General features: G+C 40.2%; 2 protein-coding genes across 2 annotated transcripts in view; one reads left to right on the plus strand and one right to left on the minus strand.

The window, feature by feature from the left end:
- The window catches only part of mtor (mechanistic target of rapamycin kinase), an 85,556-nt gene that overhangs the window by 47,069 nt on the left and 14,815 nt on the right, over positions 1–23,672 (minus strand). Inside the window, exons 19-28 of the mRNA XM_056772590.1 lie at positions 19,480–19,730; positions 19,169–19,255; positions 17,312–17,479; positions 15,150–15,262; positions 13,367–13,529; positions 12,748–12,840; positions 11,336–11,482; positions 10,000–10,142; positions 7,757–7,919; positions 6,817–6,962 (exon numbers count right to left, since the gene is read on the minus strand). Of these exons, the coding sequence (XP_056628568.1) occupies positions 6,817–6,962; positions 7,757–7,919; positions 10,000–10,142; positions 11,336–11,482; positions 12,748–12,840; positions 13,367–13,529; positions 15,150–15,262; positions 17,312–17,479; positions 19,169–19,255; positions 19,480–19,730 (1,474 nt within the window). The remainder of the gene's footprint in view (positions 1–6,816; positions 6,963–7,756; positions 7,920–9,999; positions 10,143–11,335; positions 11,483–12,747; positions 12,841–13,366; positions 13,530–15,149; positions 15,263–17,311; positions 17,480–19,168; positions 19,256–19,479; positions 19,731–23,672) is intronic.
- On the plus strand, positions 438–3,092 carry angptl7 (angiopoietin-like 7). The gene is made up of 5 exons (XM_056772592.1): positions 438–961; positions 1,790–1,890; positions 1,973–2,167; positions 2,248–2,443; positions 2,529–3,092. The coding sequence occupies exons 1-5, from the start codon at positions 604–606 to the stop codon at positions 2,696–2,698; spliced, it is 1,020 nt and encodes a 339-aa protein (XP_056628570.1). The 5' UTR covers positions 438–603; the 3' UTR covers positions 2,699–3,092.

Consider the following 23,672-nt stretch of genomic DNA (forward strand, 5'->3'; position numbering starts at 1 on the left):
TTTTCTTCTGTTGTCTGAACAAGAAACTGTTGGAGAACATAAACCTGCGATGTGAGAAACCTGCTCATCAGCCACTCAAAGGCTGAAATCAACACAAGCCACTGATGAAACACACGTGTGCTCAAGGTGTCGCAAAAACCCCCTTTATTTGCCTTTTTATATTTAGCACCAACTGTTTCAGAGAACTTTTGTGTGTACTACAAAAAGAGCATCCAAAGTACTGTGGTGTGCATGGCACACGTGCTGACGGGTGAGACCAATCAGGAGGTGGAGGAGAATATTATTTGCGGGAAGGGGGGTGTGCAGGAGAGAGAGGCGGGTAGGGCCAAACGGTGGTAGGAGGTGGGGGGTCGATGTCTGTGGGCCTGAGCAAAAGAGGAGGGGCACAGCACACATGAAAATATATTTAAGCCGCATTCACGGCAGGCCCTGGAAGCAGACAGCTGATTGCGAAGAGCAGACGAGAGAAAGACTTCACCAGCCGGGAAACTATCATACCGTTCTACCCTTTGTTCCAGAAAGTGCTGCCTCAGTTTGAATCTCACCGCCGCAGAGATCCAACTCAACAACGCAAGAGCACGCTAACTTCTTTCTGGCAGAACAATGATGGCTACTACTTCGCTAGCTCTTTTGCTGCTGGTCTTGGGCCACTCACTAGCTCAGAGCAGCCTGAAAAGGAACCAAGGGGCAGCCAAACCGCCCAAGCAAGTGCAATGCTGCGACGAGGTCCGTTCCCTGAAGGTCCAGGTGGCCAATCTGAGCAGCATGTTGGAGCAGATGAACAAGAACCAGGAGTCGGATGTGATGAAGGTCGTGCGGCAGATGATGGAGTTGGAAAAGCTGAACCAGCGGCAGGAGGCCCGCGTCACAGAGGCTGAGAGCAAGTACTCCGAAATCTATAATCGGATCGAGATCATGCAGCTGCAGGCTGCCCAGTCCGCCCCACAGCAGAGCACCTCAGGTGAGTCACTGTACACAGAGTCACACTGACGAATTCAACTGCGGAAGCATTTTTAATCCACGTGCCATGTGTTACGGTGTTTTGCATGCTCAGCGGGGTCACATATGTTGGCTGTTGATGTACGTCAGAGTGTCAGGGATAGTTCTCTTCAGTCACAGTAGTGAGAGATCAGAAAACAAAAAGGTATCGGACACAAAGACATGAAAATACTGATATCCGCGTAACTTGAGAGTTATTCATGACATAGAAAAACAAATCGGTTCGATTCTCTGTTAAATGAAAACTAACCCTCTTGAATCCCACGACTCAAGTTGAACTAAAAAAATGAAGGTGTATTTTCCAACCCCCCGATGGAAAAGTGAGACTAAAGCACAAGGCAAGAAATCGCGCATGAATTGTACAGTAGAGGAACGTCAGGCAACGAATGTTTATCTAATACACATGAAACTCCTCAAACACATGCTTCGATTTACAGAAAACCATTAGCATAGTTGTTAGCCAGGAGCTCTTAAGAGTCTGGCCAGTAACCGGCGGTAATAATACAGGTTACCGGCTGCAGGAATGTCTGGCTGCCAAGTCACAGCACGTGAGCTCTCGAGAACCACGGGCCACTGTTCTTTCTTCCAAAAGCAGTTCATCTTTCAGAACAGAGGAAGACGCTAAATGAAGCATGTTGCTTTTATACCCAATTAGTCAGTCGTCACTGGGTTTCCTTCTGCCTACTGGCGACATGAACACAGTAAAGTTTTGTTACAAAAGTTTGAAGCTTTGCAGATGAAATGATCTTTTATACCCCAGATCCTAAACCTTAATCTTCTCTTCCCCTAGATGCAATCTATGACTGCGCATCTCTATACAATAAAAACTACAAAATCTCTGGAGAGTACAAACTACCAAAAGATGACTTTCTGGGGACGCCCGAATTAAGCGTAAGTATGATTCATAAACGCTGCTCAAGCGGGCTGTGTGAAGATTTAACTTGAATCACTGAACGTTTTTTCTTTGCTACAGATATTTTGTGACATGGAAAACAATGGCGGTGGCTGGACAGTCATTCAAAGACGCAAGATCGGTCTGACCAGCTTCAACCGAGACTGGAAGCAGTACAAGAACGGCTTCGGTGCGATCCGCGGCGACTTCTGGCTCGGCAACGAACACATCTTTCGTATGACCAGACAGCCCACGGTGCTGAGAATAGACATGGAGGTAAGAGCGTCTTTCAGAATCCATCAAACATTTGCTGCGCCACAAGCAAACATGATAAACGTTCTGCATATTTTTTTAAGGATTGGGAGGGTCAGACCCGTTACGCAGAGTACAACTTCTTCACATTGAGCAACGAGATGAACAGCTACAGGCTCTTAATCGCCAACTTTACCGGGACAGCCGGCGACTCGCTGCGCTACCACAACAACACCAACTTCAGCACCAAGAACAAAGACAACGACAAGTGCGTGGACAACTGCGCCCAACTCCGCCAAGGTATAAGACTACAAATCGCTCCAATTAAAACTGTGTTGTTGAAAATGCACTCAAATTAAACCTTTTTGCTTTCTTTTCTTGGCAGGTGGATACTGGTACAACTGTTGCACTGACTCTAATCTGAACGGCGTGTTTCACCGATATGGCTCACATGCCAAAAACACTGACGGTATCTCTTGGTACGCATGGCACGGACCGAACTACTCGCTGAAACGGGTGGAGATGAAGATCCGGCCCCAGAACTTTGTACCTTAAAGACTTTCTGAATTCAAACTTTTACGCCTTCTCCTCACCACTAAATCTTGGCATCAATGGATCAACATAATCTGCAGCTTGAACTGGGCAAACATTTCAGGGGAATGCATTTGTAGAACAGTATTTTAGTACTGAATATGTGACGATGCTTGATTGTAAATTGCATTTTATATATGGTATTTATCTCTTAAATATTTTATTTTCTTTAGCCTTTTCTAGAAGATTTTTATGCACCAGAGGGGGAATCAAGACTCTTGTCTTTGAAAAATTCACATCAAATGTTTGGCTTTGAAAACGATTTGACAGTTCAGACACATTGTGGAGAATTAACTGATAAATTAAAAAAGGATTGTGTTAAGATGTTGGGTGATTAATAAAGTATTTTTAAAAAATCTTTTTGCTTTGTTGCAACAATGCCATCCACTTCATGGAAAAAAACAAACCCGAACACAATAGCAAAGATACCAACAATGAGAATTGGACGTTCTTGTCCTTTGTTCAAGGATAGACACCCCAGTTCACTTCTACGTTTTTCCTAAAGCAGTTATTGCCCTGCCTGTTCTTTCGACTGAATTAACACATTTTCTTTGTGCGCTTTAAGTCACAATAAGTCTAGCAGGCAAACATTAAGCGCACAGAAGTAAAGTCCCATTCTGACATTCAAATAAAAAAAAAAAAAATCGCATGACCCGTTAAAACAGACCATTACAGAAAAGTGAACCATACATCCATTGATTCCCTGTACAAACACTGCAGACGTGGATAAACAGCAGCACATGGCACACACTCATTGCAGTTTTCAGGTCTCTGAGCAGTGTGGGAGGTCTGTGTGTATGGCCTTACTTGACCTTTCAGTTCATCTGAGGACTTCATGAGCCTGAAGTTTGTTCCACAAAGCTGTTCTTCAAGTCATTTAACACACGGCACGAAACCTTCGGGTAACCTCAAGCATTAATTGAGCTCTCAGAAAAACACTGATCTAAACCCTGCCTGTAATTTAGTATAAACCAGGTTTTACAGCTGAGGGATTAAGCGCTCATTTAAGAGCCCTTTGTACTTTGCTTGTGAATGTACAAATATCGTGCGTGATTGAGAGAGAGACGTTAATGCGGAACTGCCGATCATCGTCATGGTCCATCCCAGTATATTAAACAACACCAGGACTAACCTCAGATGAGTCGATGGCACGCAAGTCTAAAAGAACCGCTGGCTGTTCGTTCGATGATGTCCACCGGTGTGGAAGAAACATCTTCAACGCTGCTCAAAACAGGCACTTTCCTTCACCCAACCACTATAGTGTGCAAAATGTATTTTACATCCGAGTTCAATGGAACTATGCTGTTTAAGTGTTAAATGTTAATTACTTCTTAATTTGCATAAATGCAAGGTTATTTTAGTTTACTCAAAGAAAACTATTCAGAAATAAACTGAAACAAGTTTAAAGCACTTAAATAATAATAATAAACTAAAATAAATAGGATTTAACTCACAGTATATAGCAACATAAAAAATAAACAATTGAAATGACAAAAGCATAAAACAGAATTGCTCGAAATTGAACTAAAATGAACTTAAAATCTCAATCAAAATTAAAGCTAATTTAAAATATTGACAAAAATAAAAACTATTATAACTGCGAAGTCTCAAATAAATGTAAGCTCTCATGTGTTTGCTCCATTCCTTTGTTTTCCCAGGAAAAGCCAGCTCATCTCTGTGTATCTTTAAATATTGCTTTAATAAAGTCAAGCTGTGCTTTGCCCGACACACCGATGCACTGACAGATAACACTGATGGATGGTAAAATGTGATCACATGTTTAATTATTAAGCAATATATCCCAGAAAAACAATAGCCTACTTAATTCATCTAGAAATGACACAGTCATCATCGGACACGCACACCGAGTCATGGAAAGCAAGCGAAGTGGACAGGAAGAAGTGTCTTTGTTTTTTGCCACACAACAGAATTTTACAAAGACAAAACACAAACAAGGCAAAACAATAGCAAAGAACCAAGAAATTGGACTGGATCAACAACAAGCCTGTCTTCTCTTACTTAAAGAAGTTTGTTTGAAATTCCCTGAGAAAATGCCTTGCAAACAATACAGAGATTGATGCATTAATTTGACAAAGGTGGACCACACTTGTTGACAAATCAGAAGGCACGAAGTTAACAAATCAAACCACATACTCCTCTGACAACACAACCAAGCGTCTCTCTGTGACCTCCTTTCATCTCTCCTGTCTGCAGTGATCATACACTATATCTATGTGCTGATGTACTCCTACAACACAGGACCTCACATACGGAGGTAAAATGAATTCTTGCTGACTGAAGTATTGAAGGAAGTTTAAGGCGGTCACACACTGCAAGATAATCGGGCAGAATTTCCTTCATCTTAATCAATGCTTTTCTGCGCCTCAGAGGTTAGAGCATGGCGCTAGCAACACCAAGGTCACTGGTTCCAACCCAGGGAATGCACATACTTAGAAACAAATGTAAGATATTGTGAAATGTAAGTCGCTTTGGATAAAAGCTTCTGTCAAATGCAAAATTCCAAATCCTAATGGTTCTACAGATGATTTTATTGGATTGTGCCTTTGTGTGAGGTGTGTTAAGAGTGACTAAAGAATCAAATGTTGTAAGAATTGAACGTGTTGAATGAAAATGAGTGCACAGGTAACGGAGGCCTCTGAAGGGTGCTCATGGGAAATCCTGAAGAGGTGAAAGGCAGCTGGAATGTATTGAAATCATATCATTGTAAGCTCACCAGGTCTTCAGAAATTGAAAACAGCTCCATAGGAAGGTCGAGCCAGATACAGAATGGATGAAGGGCAAGCGTCCAATGAAAGGCCTGGAAAACACACTCTGACTGTATGGCTGCTCTGTCAAATAAATGTGTGAGGGTGGATGGAAACTTTCAGAGATCAGCAGGATACCAGGTCGAGTTCACGATCAGGTGTAAACAAAAGAAACATCTGGTGCCAGGTCTGGGATGCCTTTTGGCCAAATATTCAGAACTCTTCTCTGTAAAATGATTTGGCTTGAAAAACATCTTTAGAGGGGATGTGCGACGGTGTTCATGCATTCTCATTTCTTAACAATGTTAAAGGTGCTGTCTTCTCATGCTAGACATGTCAACTTGTCAAAAAACGCAGAATTTTTGTGCTCAATTCACTCCGTGGATTCCCATTTCGTAACAAGGGTTCTTGGTCCCTTATTGGACAAAGCACGTCCATCCCCGCATCATCCAACAAGTGAAAGAGCAAGCGCACGCGTCATCCAGTTAACGTGAGAAAGAACAAGCCCATCAATGTCGTTTCACTCGCCTGACAGAAGTTCAGCTGTATTTGAAGAGTTTGGTTCCAAAATGAGATAACTCTGTTAAATGTTTTTATTGTGTTTATGGTGTTAGTTAGCTGTATTTTTTTAGTTATTATGTCTTAAATCAAAACAAACCAACTGCAATTTGATTGATATTAATTGGAATGCACAAGAAAAAAACATAATTTGAAAAAAAAAAAAAAAAACTCTTCATTTGTTTGTTCACTGCATTTCGGTGAGGAATATTATATTAACAGTGGATAAAACGCTGGATTTGGAGATCTGATTGATGGTCCCCGAAGGTCCCAGCGCAAAAAGATGCCGGACATGAACCGCACGCTGTAAGTCAAACTTTTGTTGGCAATCGCTGTGTATGTGCATAATGTAAACAACATGAACTTAGTGAATCAATGCGATGATGTCATGTGTGCTCATGCTGTAGCTCCGCCCCACTGCACGCCTCCAGGCGCTCGTATTTTTCTGGAAATAATCGTACAGCTGTATCTGTCTTTTATAAATTTAAATTTGAACCAAATACTGTTTGAAGATACAAAGTATGCAATACTACTCTATAGGTACTCAATATGAATATGAGATTGGCAGAAACTGTGTGTGTTACCTCATCTTTAAGTACTCCCATATGCCATAAAAAACGTGGGTGTGAAAATATCACAATCATTATGTTTTTGTGCCCCTAAACCTCAGTTTATATAAATGCAAGGCTAAAACACCTCATAAAATATTTTCTATTTTTAACGAAAGGGGTGTTTATATTTAATCCTGCAGGGTCCTACCTGATCAGAGACTCTAAGATAAGGGGTGAAGCGCCCTTCTGGAACTCAAGCTCCTTGTAATGTAAGGCCTTGGCATAGGCTCGACATTTAGCAGCTCTCTCTCCCAGCAGAACAATGCCATTGTCATCTCTCAAGGGAAGTGGCCCCTAAAAGACAAATATACATATATATTAAAACAAACATGAAACAGGCCTGAATACAGAAGAAATGGAGTCACGCTTATATAACAAACCCCCTCTGAGCAAACTCTTCACTTCACAGCTCTCACACATTACTGGCCATCTGCTATGTCATCACTGAAGGGTGTGAGCCGTGTGTGTTGTGCCGGAATAAATCCGAACAAATGCACCATTCATTTCCACTCATTGCGGATGATCTCATTGTGTTGAGGAATATGGAAAGAAATCTGATCGTCCCCAAGTGCAGGACAAGAACTCACTTCACAGGCTTCATCGCACAGTGAAGTAGCAATTATGTTTATTAAGGCAAATGAATGACCTCGCTGGACGAGACACAGCGATACACCTGCACGTGATTCAGGAGCATCTCACCTGAAGCTTGGGTTTTACAGTGATATTTAACAAACCAAGACCAATAAAAACAGCACCTTCGTTTTCCAACCAAGTGCCTTCCAATAAAAGAGGGAGTGAAATATGCTCTTTTGTCAAGAACAGAAGTGTTCAAACTTGAAATGCACATCACATAATAAAGGCCTTGACTTCTAAGAGACTAAGAACTTGATGTGGCTCTTTTAAAAAACGTGTTTCATCCTTATTTACTTAAGTAAGTTCATGTGAAAGCTTGAGATCATCGAAATGAATGGTTGAAATCAAACCTCGACGCTCATTAGATTAGATTATGGGACTTCAGCCTGGTGTTCACAAACATCATGGAAATGACCGATCAGACTGTATTCTGGGACTGCAGACGCCCGACTGACCTTGTCACTGTGTTCCATGAACTCTGCGAGGTTGAGCAGCGTCTGCGTGACCTCGGCGATATCCTGAGAGGTGAGAGCGAGCTCAATACTGCGGATCAGTTCATCCTGCTGATCTTCACTGAGCTCTGACCAGCACGATAGGAACGCTGCATTAAAGAGATCCCTGTGAAGCAGACACGACAGAATGGACATTATCAAGTTATACAAGTCTTGAACATCCATCAGCTTTTGAGATCAAAGTAAAAACATCTGCTGTTTATTTGCAAAATAAGTTTATTTTTACAATACACATGGTTTCGAAGCAAATACACTGAAAATAATACTGTTACGTCTGTAAAATCAGAATGTTGACAGCAAACAAACTTTGGCAAACAACAACCATTTAGTTTGGCAAAAGCAACACAACGCAACGTCTAGTTGCTTTGTAATAAACACAGGATGTGGCTATGTTCATGTTTAGCAGGAAATCATTTATTTTGTTAAGCATAAGCAAAGTGAATTTCATGTGTATTTGTGGGCTGGTTATGTCAGTGGTTGTCAGACTGGGGGCAATGGCTCTCCGGGGGGCCCAGGATGGATCTGGTTTTTGTCTCATTTTATGAAATCCAAAATTTATCATCAATTTTGTCCAATCAAACACCAGAAAAACAAGACCACCGATCAAGAGTATTGATTTTCTATCATTGTAGAATTGTATGTTTTGGTTGAATTCATGTTAATGGGGGAACACAAAGCAATGCAGCGTACACAATTTCAAGGTTGACTTCAAAAAAGAACCGTCACTATTTGGGTTTATTTATATTGGCCATTTTTTGTGGCAGTTGATGTGTTTACATGGACCATTGTGTTTCGATTGTAATAGGTTTAAAAGTCCAATCCAAATGAAAATGCTCCATGTAAACACCTTAATCGAAATCAAAATTGCTCGGACGATCAACATTTAACCAGGATTGTAAGAGGTGGTTTATACTTGTTTTAATCTGTTTGACGGGACATTTGAACACATGATCGGATTGAAAACTGAAACCGCATGTGCAATGAGGTAATCGCACAATGAGTTGTTGTTAAAGGGGTCACGGTTAAAACAAATATTATCGCTTGTTTAGATGATATGAAATGTGTATACACGATTAATGGTTCCAAAACGGTTTTAAACCGATTTAACACGATTTATGGTCATGTCATTTTAAAATTCTCATTTCACTTATAACTTGTTAAGTTTCCGTTCTGATTTAATCAAATGTGTCTAGGTAGATGTAGTTATCGAAAATACATAACAAATGTGTTAAATTACAGCCATCTTGATAGAATCTACAAATCTCCCTTAGACAACAACTGTGTGCTAATCTCAAAAGTGTACAGTGTTTCCCACAGGGTTTTGACAGACTTGTGGCGCTGATGACATCACAAACTAATTAGCATATCTGTGACATCATGAGCACTTGATATCTGTTTTTCTACACTGTATTTCATAACTGACTGCCACCAGCAGTCACTTTAACTGCTGCTTAATCCTGATTTATAAACGCATCGGACAAAATAACAATACAGTACATCAACATTGAGACATATGCTGTTTGCCCTTTCTCCACAATGTGTTGCTTTATTATGAACGCTTCTTTGATATTAAATGCAAGTGACAGTTAATTACACTACATGGAGCTAACTTATGGTCGAGAGGCCGAGGGCTCGCACACACATGGAGCTCATCGGAAGAGAGTGCGTGCGAACAGGGAAGAGGAAGACGTGCACGCCGCCACTCACAGCATAACAAGTCAGGAACGAGAGAAGACGCGGAATTGCTGCGTATCCACTAGTTAATCGATCACAGATACAGTCATTATCACGGATGAATAAAACATTACTAAATTTGACGCCACATATACTTGGGCGGCCATTAATACACCTTGGCGAACACCCCAAGAAAATGCATTGTGTGGGAAACGCTGTTAAAACGTGTTGAGCTCTATCGGTTTATTGGCAGCTGAACAGGTGGCTTTGAAACAGTCTCTTGGAGGGAGATTCAGACTTGAAGATCCACACCGCTTTTTCCAGTTATTTCTTTTTTTGATGTAAATAGAAGATAGTAACGCAATTCATCTCGTTGGTTTCAACAACTTTACAGAAGAACGCTTTGAAAATGGAAATGAACGGGAAAAATACTTTTCCAACCAGCTCTGCTGACTGTTCCAAACTGTTGCATTTCACTGACACTTTTGAAGAAAGAGGAAAGTAAAGTTCACCTTGCGAGTGGTATATACGTCTGCGCCAGAGACCAGCAGGAACGCAGCGCGGGTGAGGACGACTCTTTCAGCAAGACCACGCTGAGACGTCTCAACCACTCCAGCCAGTCATCTTTGGACACCTTCCTGGCTGCACCCCACGCCTGCACAAAGTACAAATCGGCCCGATCAGTCCATTCCATTTATATGTATTCATTTAACACATGCTGTTATTCAAACTGACTCAGAAATAATGAAACATCACCGGCAATTAGTCACAAGACCCAACAATGGAAGATCAGATGACTGAGAGATCTATGGTCTGTTCCAAAAGCAGTTAATAAAAACAACCACAGACACAATAAACTGCCACCTACTGCCTACATAAGCAGTCAACTTCTTAGGTAGCATCTCATCCGCCTTGGAGTCTTGTGAGGGTTTTGGGACATGCGCTAAGCTCCTGTCCACCATCTTGTTCTGTGTTTTCCCCACGGCATTGAATTCTTTCGTCTTAAAACGCTCTTTGTGTTGGAACAGAGCCATTGATTTCCCAGCCATCTGTGATTAAAGCTGATCTGAACATAAAATCAACATCCGTGTGAGGCTGTCGAGCAGAAAACATTCCTCCTTGGTTGAACGTTTAATATCTGGGCGAGGGAAGAATGAAATAATGACAGTGGATAGATCTGACAGGCAGCACCTGCTCATCATCATCATGTGTTTAATGAACGAGAAGAGATAACCTGCAGGACACATGATCATCATCGCTGTTTCAGCATAATCATCCAATGTGACAGCAATGCCTATGTTTATGAACAGGTTTTTTAGGTAAACTTTCAACATTTGTAAACCTAAATAACAACTTCCCAGTCAACTGGTGTAGCTCCATCACCTCCTTCAGTTTGTTAGTGTCTCAATAATGCCAGAGCGCGCTTTGCATGAACAACAGGACCGTGCTTGCATAACAATGGCCACATTTCACGTCTGAATATTTTCGTGCAAGAGTGTTACGGGCCTTAACGCCATTTCAAGAAGCATTTTCTGCACGCCACTTGACTGAGCACCTCGAAGGCAGGTTTGATTAAACTTCATCATTTAAAGACGCAATGAATGACAGCTCATTCACCCTCACACGATACCAACCAAAGAAAATATCTGTGCTTGATGATAACATAAACTAGATGTTCTAATCAGATTTCCACTGACGGTGCCAAAGCCGCTTTATTTTCATTTCGACGTCTGGTATTAATAGAAACATCGCATTGCGGGCGCTTCGTTAAAAACCAGCCGTTAGTGGCAACCCACAAAAACAGAGACAAGCGCTCCATTACGGGAGGGGACACGTCATCATACGGACCTTCTGAAGTGCTGTTGTGCTGACGTGCAGTTTCTTCATGGGTCCCGACTCCACAGGCCCGCTGACCAGAGTATCGCTCTGATTACTGCGCAACTGTCTGTGCTGAAAGATTAGAGGGTCTTCCTCCTCTTCAGCCAGAGTATTGCCCTGAGAACAAGACAGCAGTACACATAATAAACAACAAAAATACACTCACATTTACTCCTTTAGTGCTTTACAGTACATGGGGCTTCTAAGAGCTTTACAGAAACTTGTACTGTAGTGTTGTTTAAGGGATAATGTATAGGCAGCCGGTTGTTATTGGAGAAATAGGCCCAGACAAAGGGGCTTATTTCGCGATAACAGCCGGCTGTTTGTGTGTTATCCCGCTTATTGCTTGGCTAATTTCCACATGAGAAAAAACTGGACATGAATTTGAAATATTTGATTAGCTCATTTTAACCGGATGGTGACCTTCTGCGAGAAAAGCTGTTTACTTTCGGTTTTAAGGTAAGAAACGAAGTTCAAGTCACGAACAGGCAATTTGCTTGAATCATTTGTAAATATGTCATATACAGTATGTTATTAAAGGTCCGAGAGGCACGGGTTGTAGCCCGGCCCTGTCCAGCAGCTTATCAACATATTTGTCCGACCCGAAGCCCGTCTTTTTTTTCGCTGCACCAACACAGCTCATACTACTGTTACACTCATTAATATAGCTTCGATTTTGTTTTTAACGGAAAAATTATTATATTTCGTTTTATTTTGTTTGTAAAGTTAATTTATAACAATGTTTGGAGTGATTTTATGTTTGTTAAATGTAGTTTTTTCAAGTGTAGATTTTTAAGCCCGGCCCTAGGGGCATAAAAAGTCGGACACCGATGGGCTCGGGCTGAAATGCAGGGCTCTAATCCGGGAATAACATACCTGCAAATGGCCAATCACGCATTCCAACGAGCTGAGTAATAATAATGTCTATAGGTGAAACAGATCAATAAATGATCAATAAATACCCGAAGGGCTAATCACTTCCACTTAGGTAAAGTTTGAGTTCCATTGGCAAAAATGAACCGAAAAAAATCGATAAAAAATAAAATCCAACTGAAAAAGCTCAAGCAGGACACTGTTCTGTTGAGCAGCATTATGTGCTGGTAGGGAATATCATGCGTGACAAGGAGACAGGCAAATAGTTTTTGGGTGGCAAGGGGCCACCGGCTGAAACAGGAAGTCTGGGTTCACTAGCAAAGAAGGATTGGTGATTCACACAGGGGGCTGACTTCAGGAAATGGAAGCAAGCTTCTCCAGAAGAATACAAGAGGGGTTTTGTTTCAACCCTCTGACAAGAATGAACAGTCGACAGGGACCTACTTTATGCCTAAAAAATGTGCTTTTTTACATTACGTGCGTGGGCTTGTGGAGGGCGGGACACTGACCTTTACGATCCGACAGATGAGCACATCATAGCGCTGGTGGTTGATGCGATGTCTCAACATGACTTTGTTCACCATGGGGATGAAGATCTGATACTGTGGAGGATAAAAAGGCAGATGGCACAAATGTTTCAAACTTACTTTAATACCACAGCACAAACGAATGCTACTGAACGTACTACTTTTTTCGCATTATGCACATACAAATGTGTCCTAAAGGTCCATGTGACTAAAGGCCTTTTGGTGGCCAGTACACAAATAACAATGTGTAGTTCCTCCAACTCAGGAAACTGAGGACTGTGGGTTCCAGTGATCAAAAGCAGCGGTGCTCACGACGGCCACATGTTGCCTGGTAATTTTAAGAGCGGGAACGGGTAAAGCAATGACCTCAGCCCGTCTCTGATCGAAAGCCTCATAGCACACTTAGCGAGACACTAGGAAATCATTAGACGGTCGCTTTACAACAAAGTTTCGTTCAAGGAGTAATATTATGGGCATTCTAGCATAAAATAGCTTTTTCCACAAGATGACGGCATAATGGCAACTTTACAGACCTTACAAAATGTCAGAAGTTAACCCAAGGGCACATGGAAACTTAGAGACAGTCATCCACGACTCGTACCTTTTTGCCGAGCTGAAAGACCAGCGAGGACAGCGTGTCCATGGAGGTGTTCCTCAGCTCTGGAGTGACGTCGAGAGTGCGCACGATAGGGTGAATAATTCTGGAGGCATAATCTGTGAAGTCCAGAGACTCTGTCAATCGGTCTAAAGTCTCTAAGGCCACCCTGAGGAGCAGAAAGAAAACAAACACAAGCTTAGGTTACTTAGTGAGATAAAAAAAAGGGTTACGTTTTATGCAAAATAGTGCTTTCAGTGTTGCTATGGTGGTGTAGGTGGTTGCCGGGGTTTAACCTGTTGTTTTGGGGTTGTTATGGTGCCTGTTAACACCAACGATATAAAGATTTCTATATAAGCGTCCTGACCAACAGATGTCCAAGCTTGCATGCTGCAGTTTCACATTGTAAATAAGCAAGAGCTTTAATAAATCCAAGTTTCGACTGTTTTATCATTTATCTGCTGAAAAATAAGTTGTGAAAGTGATCTCAAGCATCTGTATCTTTTTGTTATATTAGTGTAGATGCAATTTTTCTCTTAAATGTTGTTAGAAGTAAAGTTGTTGGTGTTTATGACATTTTAGATGCGCCTCAGGTAACTCCTTAAGTGGAAGTTTTTTAGATTTTTGTCTGATGTTAAAATCTTATAAAAGCTCTTCTTCCCAAGAAAAAAGGAACATCTGTACCACTATACTGCCAACAAAATCAAGCACTTTAATAAAATACAATCCGTGTCTGACTTTCCCTTCAAAATTCTCTTTTAAACTCTTCTCAGCAGTCTGTCAGTAAAACAGCAGGGATCAAATACAGATTCATGTCTGTAAAAACCGTTTCGCGGAGAATAATAAAGCAAAAGCTGGCCAAAAGCGCTGGGCTTCATGTGATCCGGGGTCACCTGACTCACTTCTGTCCTCAATACAAATGCACAACCTATTTCACCACCTCCAGTGCCTTGTGCTCATTCTTAAAGTCAATTCACTCCCTACACATCACTGTATTGTAGGGATGCTATGATAGCATTTTTTAAAGATCAAGTGCACAATGCACGATGCATTTTTCATGCATACTGATACCAATACCGATGCCTGTACCTGTATTTATTTTGGCGAGGTGAGCAAACAGGAGAGTGTACTTTGTGCTGTAGTCTTCATTAAAGGAATAGTTCAGCCCAAAAATGTAATTTGATCTATAGTTACGCACAGGGCCGGCCCGTGGCAAAGGTGGTGCCAGACTAGAGCGCAAAAAAAAACGTGACATGTGAACAGCTTCTTTCATCGTGACATGATCACAATTAATCAGTGTTCATTATGCATGTGTAATGTAAACTAGCTCTAAAGTCTAAAATATAAAACAATCCAATAAACTTTTATTTGTGTCCCTACAGCATTTGCACAGAATGTTTAAAAACCTTTCTTGTTAACCTTTATCTAAATAACAATAATAATAATGAAACATTTGTTTTTGTATTTGTATTACAAGCATTGTTTTCAAACAATGAGCAGATCATTTGAAACATTCTTATTATAATATTTTTAGTTGTTATTTATTTACTAATTGTTAATCACAATTCAAGTTCATTTTTCTGATATTTTATTAATGTATTCATTTATTTTGTGAAGGGGCGCAGGGCACCAACAGAGGCTGGGCTAGCCCTGGTTACACATTATATACTCATCCTCATGACATCCAATATGAAAGTCATTTACAACTAAGATATCATGAGAGTGAGTAAATAATGCATTTTATTTTGTTAAGATAAAGAGTTATTCAGATCAGTGCATGTATACTGACTTGCGGGCCTGCAGTGGGACATCAGGGGCGTCAAACAGTTTAACTATGGGCGGCAGCAGCAGGTGGAGGTAGTCGTCCAGGTTTGCTCCAAACAGCTGTATCGCCATTAACAGCTAGAAAACAAGAGGATGTCTGAATTCTGACACTTGCACATCAATACAAAATAATATTACATTGTGACATGACAAAAAATAAATGTTTTATTGTAGAGCTGTGTGGCCACAAATCTGTCTTACTTAACACATCTCTGTGTTGCTTTTAACACAACTTGTGTTGTCCCTTTTCATTTATTTTACACCAAACAACACAAAATGTGTTAAAGTAACACATCGAGTTTTAAACAGCATAACACAAACAAAGTGTTAGAGTGTAGGGTTTAGCATTCTTAATTCCTTTTTAAAGTGAACTTCAATTGTACTTTTTCAGTGAAAGACTTTCATTCATTTTATTATTATTTACATACTGAAGATATTTATATTTTGTTAAAAATATTATGACACTATCGAAATGTAGTGGTGTGCAATGTTACACACTTCACTCATGGTATGTGTGCACTGTGAGACTGCCTGTCATCATTACATCATTTTATTGCAGTGTTGACTTTTAACAACATTAAACCTTAAAGTCCCCATGAACCGGAAGTTGCGAACATTTTTACTTTCGTATTCTGACACATTTCCGAGTGAAAAGGAATTTCAAAGGAGAAAATTAGTGGGCGTGACTTGCATTTTTCCCGGGGAATTGATTGGATGTGTACAAACAGTTGAAGGGGGGGAGTTAACGGAAGCTCCGCCCAAGCCGTCTAGTTTACGTCATTTGAGATGGATTGTCATTTCAGGGCGGAAGTCCATTTTCAGATTTGAAGATTATAAGGGCAATGCATTTTAAAAGAAAATGACCCACATTGATAAGCTATTTACTATGCAATATTTCATGAAAAAATAAGAATAGTCTTTTTTTATTTCACTGGGACTTTAATAAAAAATCAAAAGGGAAATCCCAAATAAAATGTATAAAGCTGACAGCGTCATGATAGGAGAGAACCTGGCAAACCTTGCTCTAGACCTGGCAAACACAAGGTCAAAACTTCTACACTTGAGCTTTTGTTCTCGTTCTCTCCTATAAGAACTGTCAGGTGGTTCACGGCTCCTTCAGGTCGACCTCAATGCTCTCACAGAGACGGTGGGTTCTCTCTGGACTCTGAGCGGCGTGAGAGAGATAGCAGACCCAGACTGTGGATGTGGGGCTGAATAACAGCAGAAGGACGTGTGGCTTTGGCCTGTAGCCACACACGTCTGTCAGGGGAGACTTTCTCCAGACGTCTGATGATTGAAGAGCTCTGGGAAGCTCTCATATTCTTAACTTCCTTTTGAAGCGTGTGGGGGGACAGGGGGTTCACAAGCCACAGTTTGGCCAGGATCACGTATTTATCTATAAACTCTGCGGCACATGACCTTGATCTATTACAGCGCTCTCCGGAACACTTAATTGTGATTGGTCCATGCGGCATTAAGCCTAGAACTATTTCTGTCTAATGGCCAGTACATTTTCAGACCACATTTTATTTCAATCTAATATAAATTCTTTCTTCCTTTCTAATAATTACACACATCACCTAATGAATGAACCAACCACCCAATAAAAGATTAAGAATAAATAAATATAAATCTATAAACATATCGCAAACACACCCTAAACTGTCCCAAAATTATTGTTCTCATATGACCTAAATAAAGACACGGAGGAGCAGTAAATCCAGTGAGGGTATTTTGGTCATGAGATCACATGAGAAGGCTTTATAGGACATGACATCATCTGTACCTGAACGTGAACCCGTCTGATATTTACATGATTTAAAACAGTGTGTTCAGACATGAGCGCAGACGTCCAGCGGCTCACAGAGACAGTTTGGTATATCAGTGAACTAAAGCAACTTCTTTGCATCTATCGTTTTAGTTCTTCAACACAGATTTGACATGATTAGAAAGGACCTAACTGACTCACAGTGACACTTCATGTTAGTTTGTTTTATCTAACGGTAACAAATACGTTTCAAGGTATAAATGCCACTGGCTGTTTATGTGTCATGCACGTTCCGTTTGAATGAGCCGATAATAATCTTTCTTAATAGACTTAATCGACAACATCAGTGCTGCGCTTACCTTGATGGTGACGCTGCGTCCAGGGCTGCTGTCGTGCATGAAGACTCGCAGCATGTGCGGGATCAGCTGGGGCAGGTAAAGTTTAAACTCTCCACCGAGAGCCACCACGATCTGCTCGATCAGCAGAATGATGGTGTTCTGCATTGGGTTGTTTGGAGTCCAGTATTCCTACAAAAAGAAAACCACCATATCCCAGTGTCTCAGATAATACGCACACTAGACATTTGGACATGCTGACCTGTTGTTAAGTATAATCAGAAATATTCAAGATGACCGATTCCGTCCGTAATTGACTCAATGACTTTTGTCCCAATAAAAAGGTTAAGAAATGCAAAATGTGCCACTAGGGTGTGACATCGATATCACCAGGTGCTCTACGCGTCAGGAACACAGGGTTATATTAAAAATAGGCGTTATTTTACCTTGGCTAACAAAGTTTAAAAACTTACTGCGACACGTTGATCAGGGAAATCATCACCCTTGGTTAAAATCTGATTTCATGCCATTTGGTAATGTTACTTAACGCATTAGGTCTCATGAACGACAAATATGTGGCATTTATAAATTAGGTTAACAATTATTTATACATTAAGTATAATATTGATATACTATTGTTAATGTTAGCTCAATTGGTATGTTATTGTGTTTGACCCCCAGAGTTCTCTACTAAATACATAAATGATAAAGGAACAGTTCACCTTCATAATAAATATTCTAGCTCAACTAAAGCAAACACAATGACAATAATGCTGGTTTGTTGAAATGTATAAAAATTGAGAATTTCAAACATTTCAAACAAGTCATAAATATAATTTAATTCTTGCAACAAGTTGAAGTAATTTTTTTTAAGTTGTACAAAGTTTACTTTTTTCAGTGTAGTGTTGATTTAAACAAAATGAAAGTGTTATTAGTAGAAATCAACATCACACAGGATTGAATTATAATTCCATTTTACCTGCATTTCCCCTTTTAATTCTTAAAGGGAAACTTCACCCAAAAACTAAAATTCTGTCATCATTTCCTCACCTTCTAGCTGTGTAAAAACTGTATAAATAAATTTGATGAACACAGAGAAAGATCTTTGAAAGAATGCTTTTAACCAAACAGTTCTTGGACTACCATAGTAGGAACTTACTTTATCATTTTTTTGTTCTCTTGAAGAATGTAGGACTGCAAACACTTTTGATACCATGGTCATTTTCCTACTATGGAAGTCAATTTGTTCCAAGATCTGGTTTCAGGCATACATCCAAATATCTTTATCTTTCTCAATGAGAGAGTGAGAAATAATGACAGAATTTTCATTTTTGGGTGAACTATCCCTTTAAGTAATCTAAATGTATACAACTTTACTGTCAACAGTTTTAGCTTATAGTTTGGTGTCGTGCGGTTTGAATCCGTGGCGATGCTTCTGAACAGTGGCGTGAAAAACATGTGATATTCTACGTGTTGCTATGCCTGAAAAGTTTTGGAGTGATGTGGTGTGATGATGTGAGTGGAAAGAATGATCGGGCACTTCATTAAACTGTCAATAATCCACTGATGACTAAAAGAGAAAGACACACAAAGTGTCACAGACGCTCTGACCTGCCAACGCTTTTATATGAGAGCTTTAAATGCCTCTTGCTGGCTCATATCAGGCTGCAGCATAACAGCAGGGGTTCACTTAAAAGAAAGCGCCCTCTCGATGCGACTAACATGCGCTGACATTTACCACCGACTGCTGTAAATCACAGCAGAGCAGCCGCTCAAATGCTAAAAACAAAACACTTCTCAATGGCGTCTGTGAGACCGGTGCGCATTTCAGCCTTTCCTGTGTTCCTGTGTAAAGAGCAGGCAGATGTGTGTGACTCTCACCCGAATGAGCGTGAAAATATCGTCCATGTATGGCCGGATGTGGATCTTGACGAAGCACACAACCATTCCCATCTGCTGGAAGAGGAACTGAGGGCGAAAAACACAAGTAGGAGACAAACGTCAGGTGCAACTAAAACCTCAACAATGAATCCTCCCTGTTTCAGAAAAAAGTTGGCGATACACAATCAAATGAAATCAGAACAATACATCTGTTATAGAAAGGGATCATTTGCCGGCATGGGTTTGAGGACTGGTACATGAATCTTTCGCAGACAACACCATCTCATTAGCAAGACTTAACATCAGCGTACCTCTCTGATGCTGCCGTCGCACACCCTGATGACGTTGAGGAAAGTGGGCATGACCTGCGGCAAGAACTGCACGCATTTCAGGCCGAGCGATTTGAAGATGAAGGTGACGGCCTGCACCACCATGGTGTGATGATTGGACAGCGATGGGTCGCGGAGGATACGCATCAGCGTCACTATGGCGACCGCTGGGTAGAACTCATCTAGTGGCAGGTTGCCCATGTTGACCAGCATCTCACTGGTACTGTAGTCAGCTGTAGAGTACAAACACAGACACTTGTTTCTAAGATCACAAACACTTAAAGATTAGATTCAATTCAAAGAGGTTTTAAATAGTACCAGTAAGTACAAATAGTTTAAAAGTTACACCAACGTTCTTGTTAGCATGAGTATTGGATGGTACATTGAAAAAGCAAGTAGTGTTTATTAGCAATGGGCAATTCTAGCTTTATGTGACAAAAATTTGAAATATAAATTCTCAGAGAATGTATTTTTTATGATCTTTATCTTGTTTGATTTGAACTATTAAACAAAATACCTATTATGTTTTCATGATTAGACTTATTCTATTAAATAAAAAATGTATGTGAGGTAAAATAAGTTTAAATCAAGAATGTTTTGAAATTCACAACATTTCAACACAACTTTTATTTAAATGAAAGGGTGCTATTGGGTTGTTTAAGGTAAACATCATATTATGCAACAACGCATTGCTTTACGTTCTACTTTACGACCAAATGTTAGTTTAGAGTTAGTTACAAACTATCGAGTAGTTACTAAGGCTCTAGTGTGGACTTTATGCTCACATTTAAGAAAGAACTTACGAATGGCTTGTGCAGCCCTACCCAGACATCAGAAAATGTTTTAATTTTCATGTGTATGTTTATGAGGAATATGAACGGTTACGGATGTGACAATAGCTTACCATGACTATAGAAAATATTTTTATCAAACATATAAAAGATTTCACATGAGTGTTTAAAGAGTACATAACATGAGATCGTGAAATTGGCATTTCATGCAGTGGGTAATGTTGCCGTGTGTGAATGTAAAATGTCTGCCAAGTTATTAATCCGAAAGTGAATGAATAAAGTTTTTGGCCTGGAGAAAAGGGAGTCGACTCTGAATCACGCAAACGAGTCGTCCCTGTTGCGATTCGCACACCACCGCAGATTTACGTCACTACATATAGTCCCCGCCCTCATTTTGCTAGGACTGGACATGAAAACTTCACTCTCCTCCCCAAACACTGTCGCTCCTGATCCTCATTCACTTTAGACCAATAACAGCAGACTAGACCATCTGACCAATCGCAGCAGACTAGACCATCTGACCAATCGCAGCAGACTAGACCATCTGACCAATCGCAGCAGACTAGGCTAGCGCAAAGGAGGAGATTAGACTGATGAATTACAGAACAAATCATTTGAGAGTCAGTAAAGAAGTAAGGTAAGAATAACTGCCTGTTATAACAAAATAATAGTGTTTTTACACCTTCTATGTACATAAACTTGTTGTTGGACCTCAATAAGCCAAAGTAGGACCTTAAGAATCCTTAGTTTTGTACTCTTTCTTTGGCAATAAAAAGGTAAAAAAATAAATTAAGTATTTTTAGTAAAATTACTTTAAGGCTTAAAATTTGCTTAATTATTCGCTCAGTGGTGGAAGATCAGTGAGTCAAATAATGGTGAAATCATGCCACTCTCAACTGACTGTGTCTTATTGAAAATATCCAGCTAACTTAACTCTCCTCAGGGCTGTAAATAGCGAGACCAATTTGAGGTTTCACAAATATGTGACACAGGAGGCACCGCGGTCTGCTGCCAACCACTTCCTATAGTCATAAACCTCTAGCACACATGTACCTTAGTAAACAAACCCGCTGTATGTGTGCGAGGGTCTAAATGATGTCATGCAGTCATCTGTTTCTCATCCACACCAACCCGTGCCCTGAAATCTGTGTGCTGTTTGATGTGGGCTCAACAGGCAGTGTGTGATCCGCTCAACCTTCTCACATCCACAGCTTTCATTTGTTTTAAAGCGCCAGACGCAGGAAGGAACACAGGGATCGGGAGGCTGATGGCCTACAGCAGAAGCAATGATCTTAAACACTGTAAAGTTCATTTGCGGTCACCAGAAAACATTTCCCGTGTTCGCTTTCATTTAATCACACGAGCTGTAAAACTGACATGACTTCAGATGTCAGAACAATCCTGGATTTTGCCATTTTAACTCCTAAATTCTTGTTATGGACAAGGAACATGTCAAACTATACGATCCTTTCAGATCACAGCATGTCATCTTTAACAATGTATGTGATGTCAATGAGGAGGCTGAACTAGTGTGTTTTTTACAGGCATTCGTTTACAAAAAAATAGGGATGCACGATAAATTATCGTATATATATACCCATATTGATATCTGTCGATAAATGGTCATTTTTTATGTTATCCATAAATCATATTGTCTGGTTAAACTTCTTCAGCTACATGCTGCTCACAGTTAAAATTCAGCACATTACTGTCTTTCTGTCGTGATCGTTCACTTACTGCTATTAGCAAAACATTGTTGATGTGGGTACAGTATTTATGAATGTGTAAATTATAGGAACAAAAGCATATTGTTTGAATCAGACTGACGAATGGTTTCTGTCTCGAGCCCTGTTAGACATGTGGCTATATTTTCTGGGTTGCTCTGGAAGAACATCACTAATTTGTTTATTAAATAAAAAAATACCAGAAAAGTATGAAGGTAAAAGAATCGTAAAGTAGGCTTGCTACATGGTTTTAAGGGGAAAGAATGGAACTTATGGTTACCTTGTTTTCTGTAGTGAATGCTTTTAATATTTACATACTGTATATCGGCCAATATATGGGTTATCAGCTTTCAATGTTAAAGAAGTATCGGTTATCACTATCGCCCAAAATGTACATATCCGTTCATATCATCCCTACAAAAAACCCAAGAAAACCTGACAGACGCTGCATGGGCTGTCGTTGCTATGTCCACTGAGATAAACAATCCATTTTTAGGTCCCGAAGCCCATTGTCATTTCCGAATCATCCCAACACCCTATGTCACCTTATCTTATCATATTGTGCAGTCGGAACCTATTATTAGAATAAAGAAACTTTTGTAAATACAAAGAAGCGAAAACGACATCTTTATTCTGTATCAGCCACCGTAGAGCTTCAGAAGCAATACGCAACCTCACTGCTAGATGCCACTAAATTTCATACACTGGACCTTTAAAATAAGTTGAGGACTTTAAAACTTTAAAACAGTCAATTGTAAAGACATTTTGAGTGCACATTAAATTTAAGGGAGTAAAAAGTTATTGTACAGTGTTCTGAATATTGCCAGAATGTTGTTTTGCGGTTGCTTGGATAACACTAGCTCAGGTCAAGAAATACTAAAGAGAAGAAAGATTCAGACATAAAGTCAAAACATCCTCCACCGTCACATCCATCACTGAGCTTTTTCTCTTTCTTTTAACCTGAACGTGGCATTGCCTGGTTATTAAAATAAAGGTGTTTGTTCTCCGCAGCGAGATATTTATCTTAACGTGGGACTGTCTGTATAGACAAAGCTGCACCAGACAGACACTTTGACTGTAACCCAATGCCTCAGTGGGGAGATATCCACAGTACTTTATGAGCTCCGCTGGTAAAACCATTAAGAGTCTCTCTCTGTCGCACGACACGAGATCTGATCTGAGGTCTGAGCTGGAAGAGTTTGATACTCTGTAGAACGGCCAAAGAGGTCAATGAGCTGCTTCTAATAAACCAACCGCGTTAAAAAAAACATTTATTGAGTTTAGAACTATCACTCTTCTAAAGCTGAACTTCTACAATAACTCTGTATGCAACGATAGTATTTATTAAACTAGCAATTCATTTTGTGGACTAACACACAATAGTTCAAGACAACTTGTACAACAACATTAAAACTCACAATAATTTGGAGCTTTAGAGATTAAACAAATGCAGTTACAGTAACTTACAATGAAAGTGAGTTTGACTCATACACTGTCATCACGAGATTAAGTGTTTTGTGCGAGTAAATTAGTCAATGCAAAGTCAATGCAAAAACGTGTATTGATGCGAACTCGAGGCAGGCGATGCGAAAGATGCAAATCGGTTGGTGCGATTGACGCGAATGCGCATCATTCTCATTTTCCACACAGGTTGTATAAG

The sequence above is a fragment of the Triplophysa dalaica genome, chromosome 18 (genome assembly GCF_015846415.1).
Source record: "Triplophysa dalaica isolate WHDGS20190420 chromosome 18, ASM1584641v1, whole genome shotgun sequence".
In the NCBI taxonomy this organism is placed as follows: Eukaryota; Metazoa; Chordata; class Actinopteri; order Cypriniformes; family Nemacheilidae; genus Triplophysa; species Triplophysa dalaica.

What these genes read in the sequence shown, in the direction of transcription:
- angptl7 (XM_056772592.1), top strand. Translation starts at nt 604, where the DNA reads ATGATGGCTACTACTTCGCTAGCTCTTTTGCTGCTGGTCTTGGGCCAC. An exon ending in TGCTGAGAATAGACATGGAG is followed by an intron (nt 2,168 to 2,247) that starts GTAAGAGCGTCT and finishes TATTTTTTTAAG; the next exon opens with GATTGGGAGGGTCAGACCCG. An exon ending in CTGCGCCCAACTCCGCCAAG is followed by an intron (nt 2,444 to 2,528) that starts GTATAAGACTAC and finishes TTTTCTTGGCAG; the next exon opens with GTGGATACTGGTACAACTGT.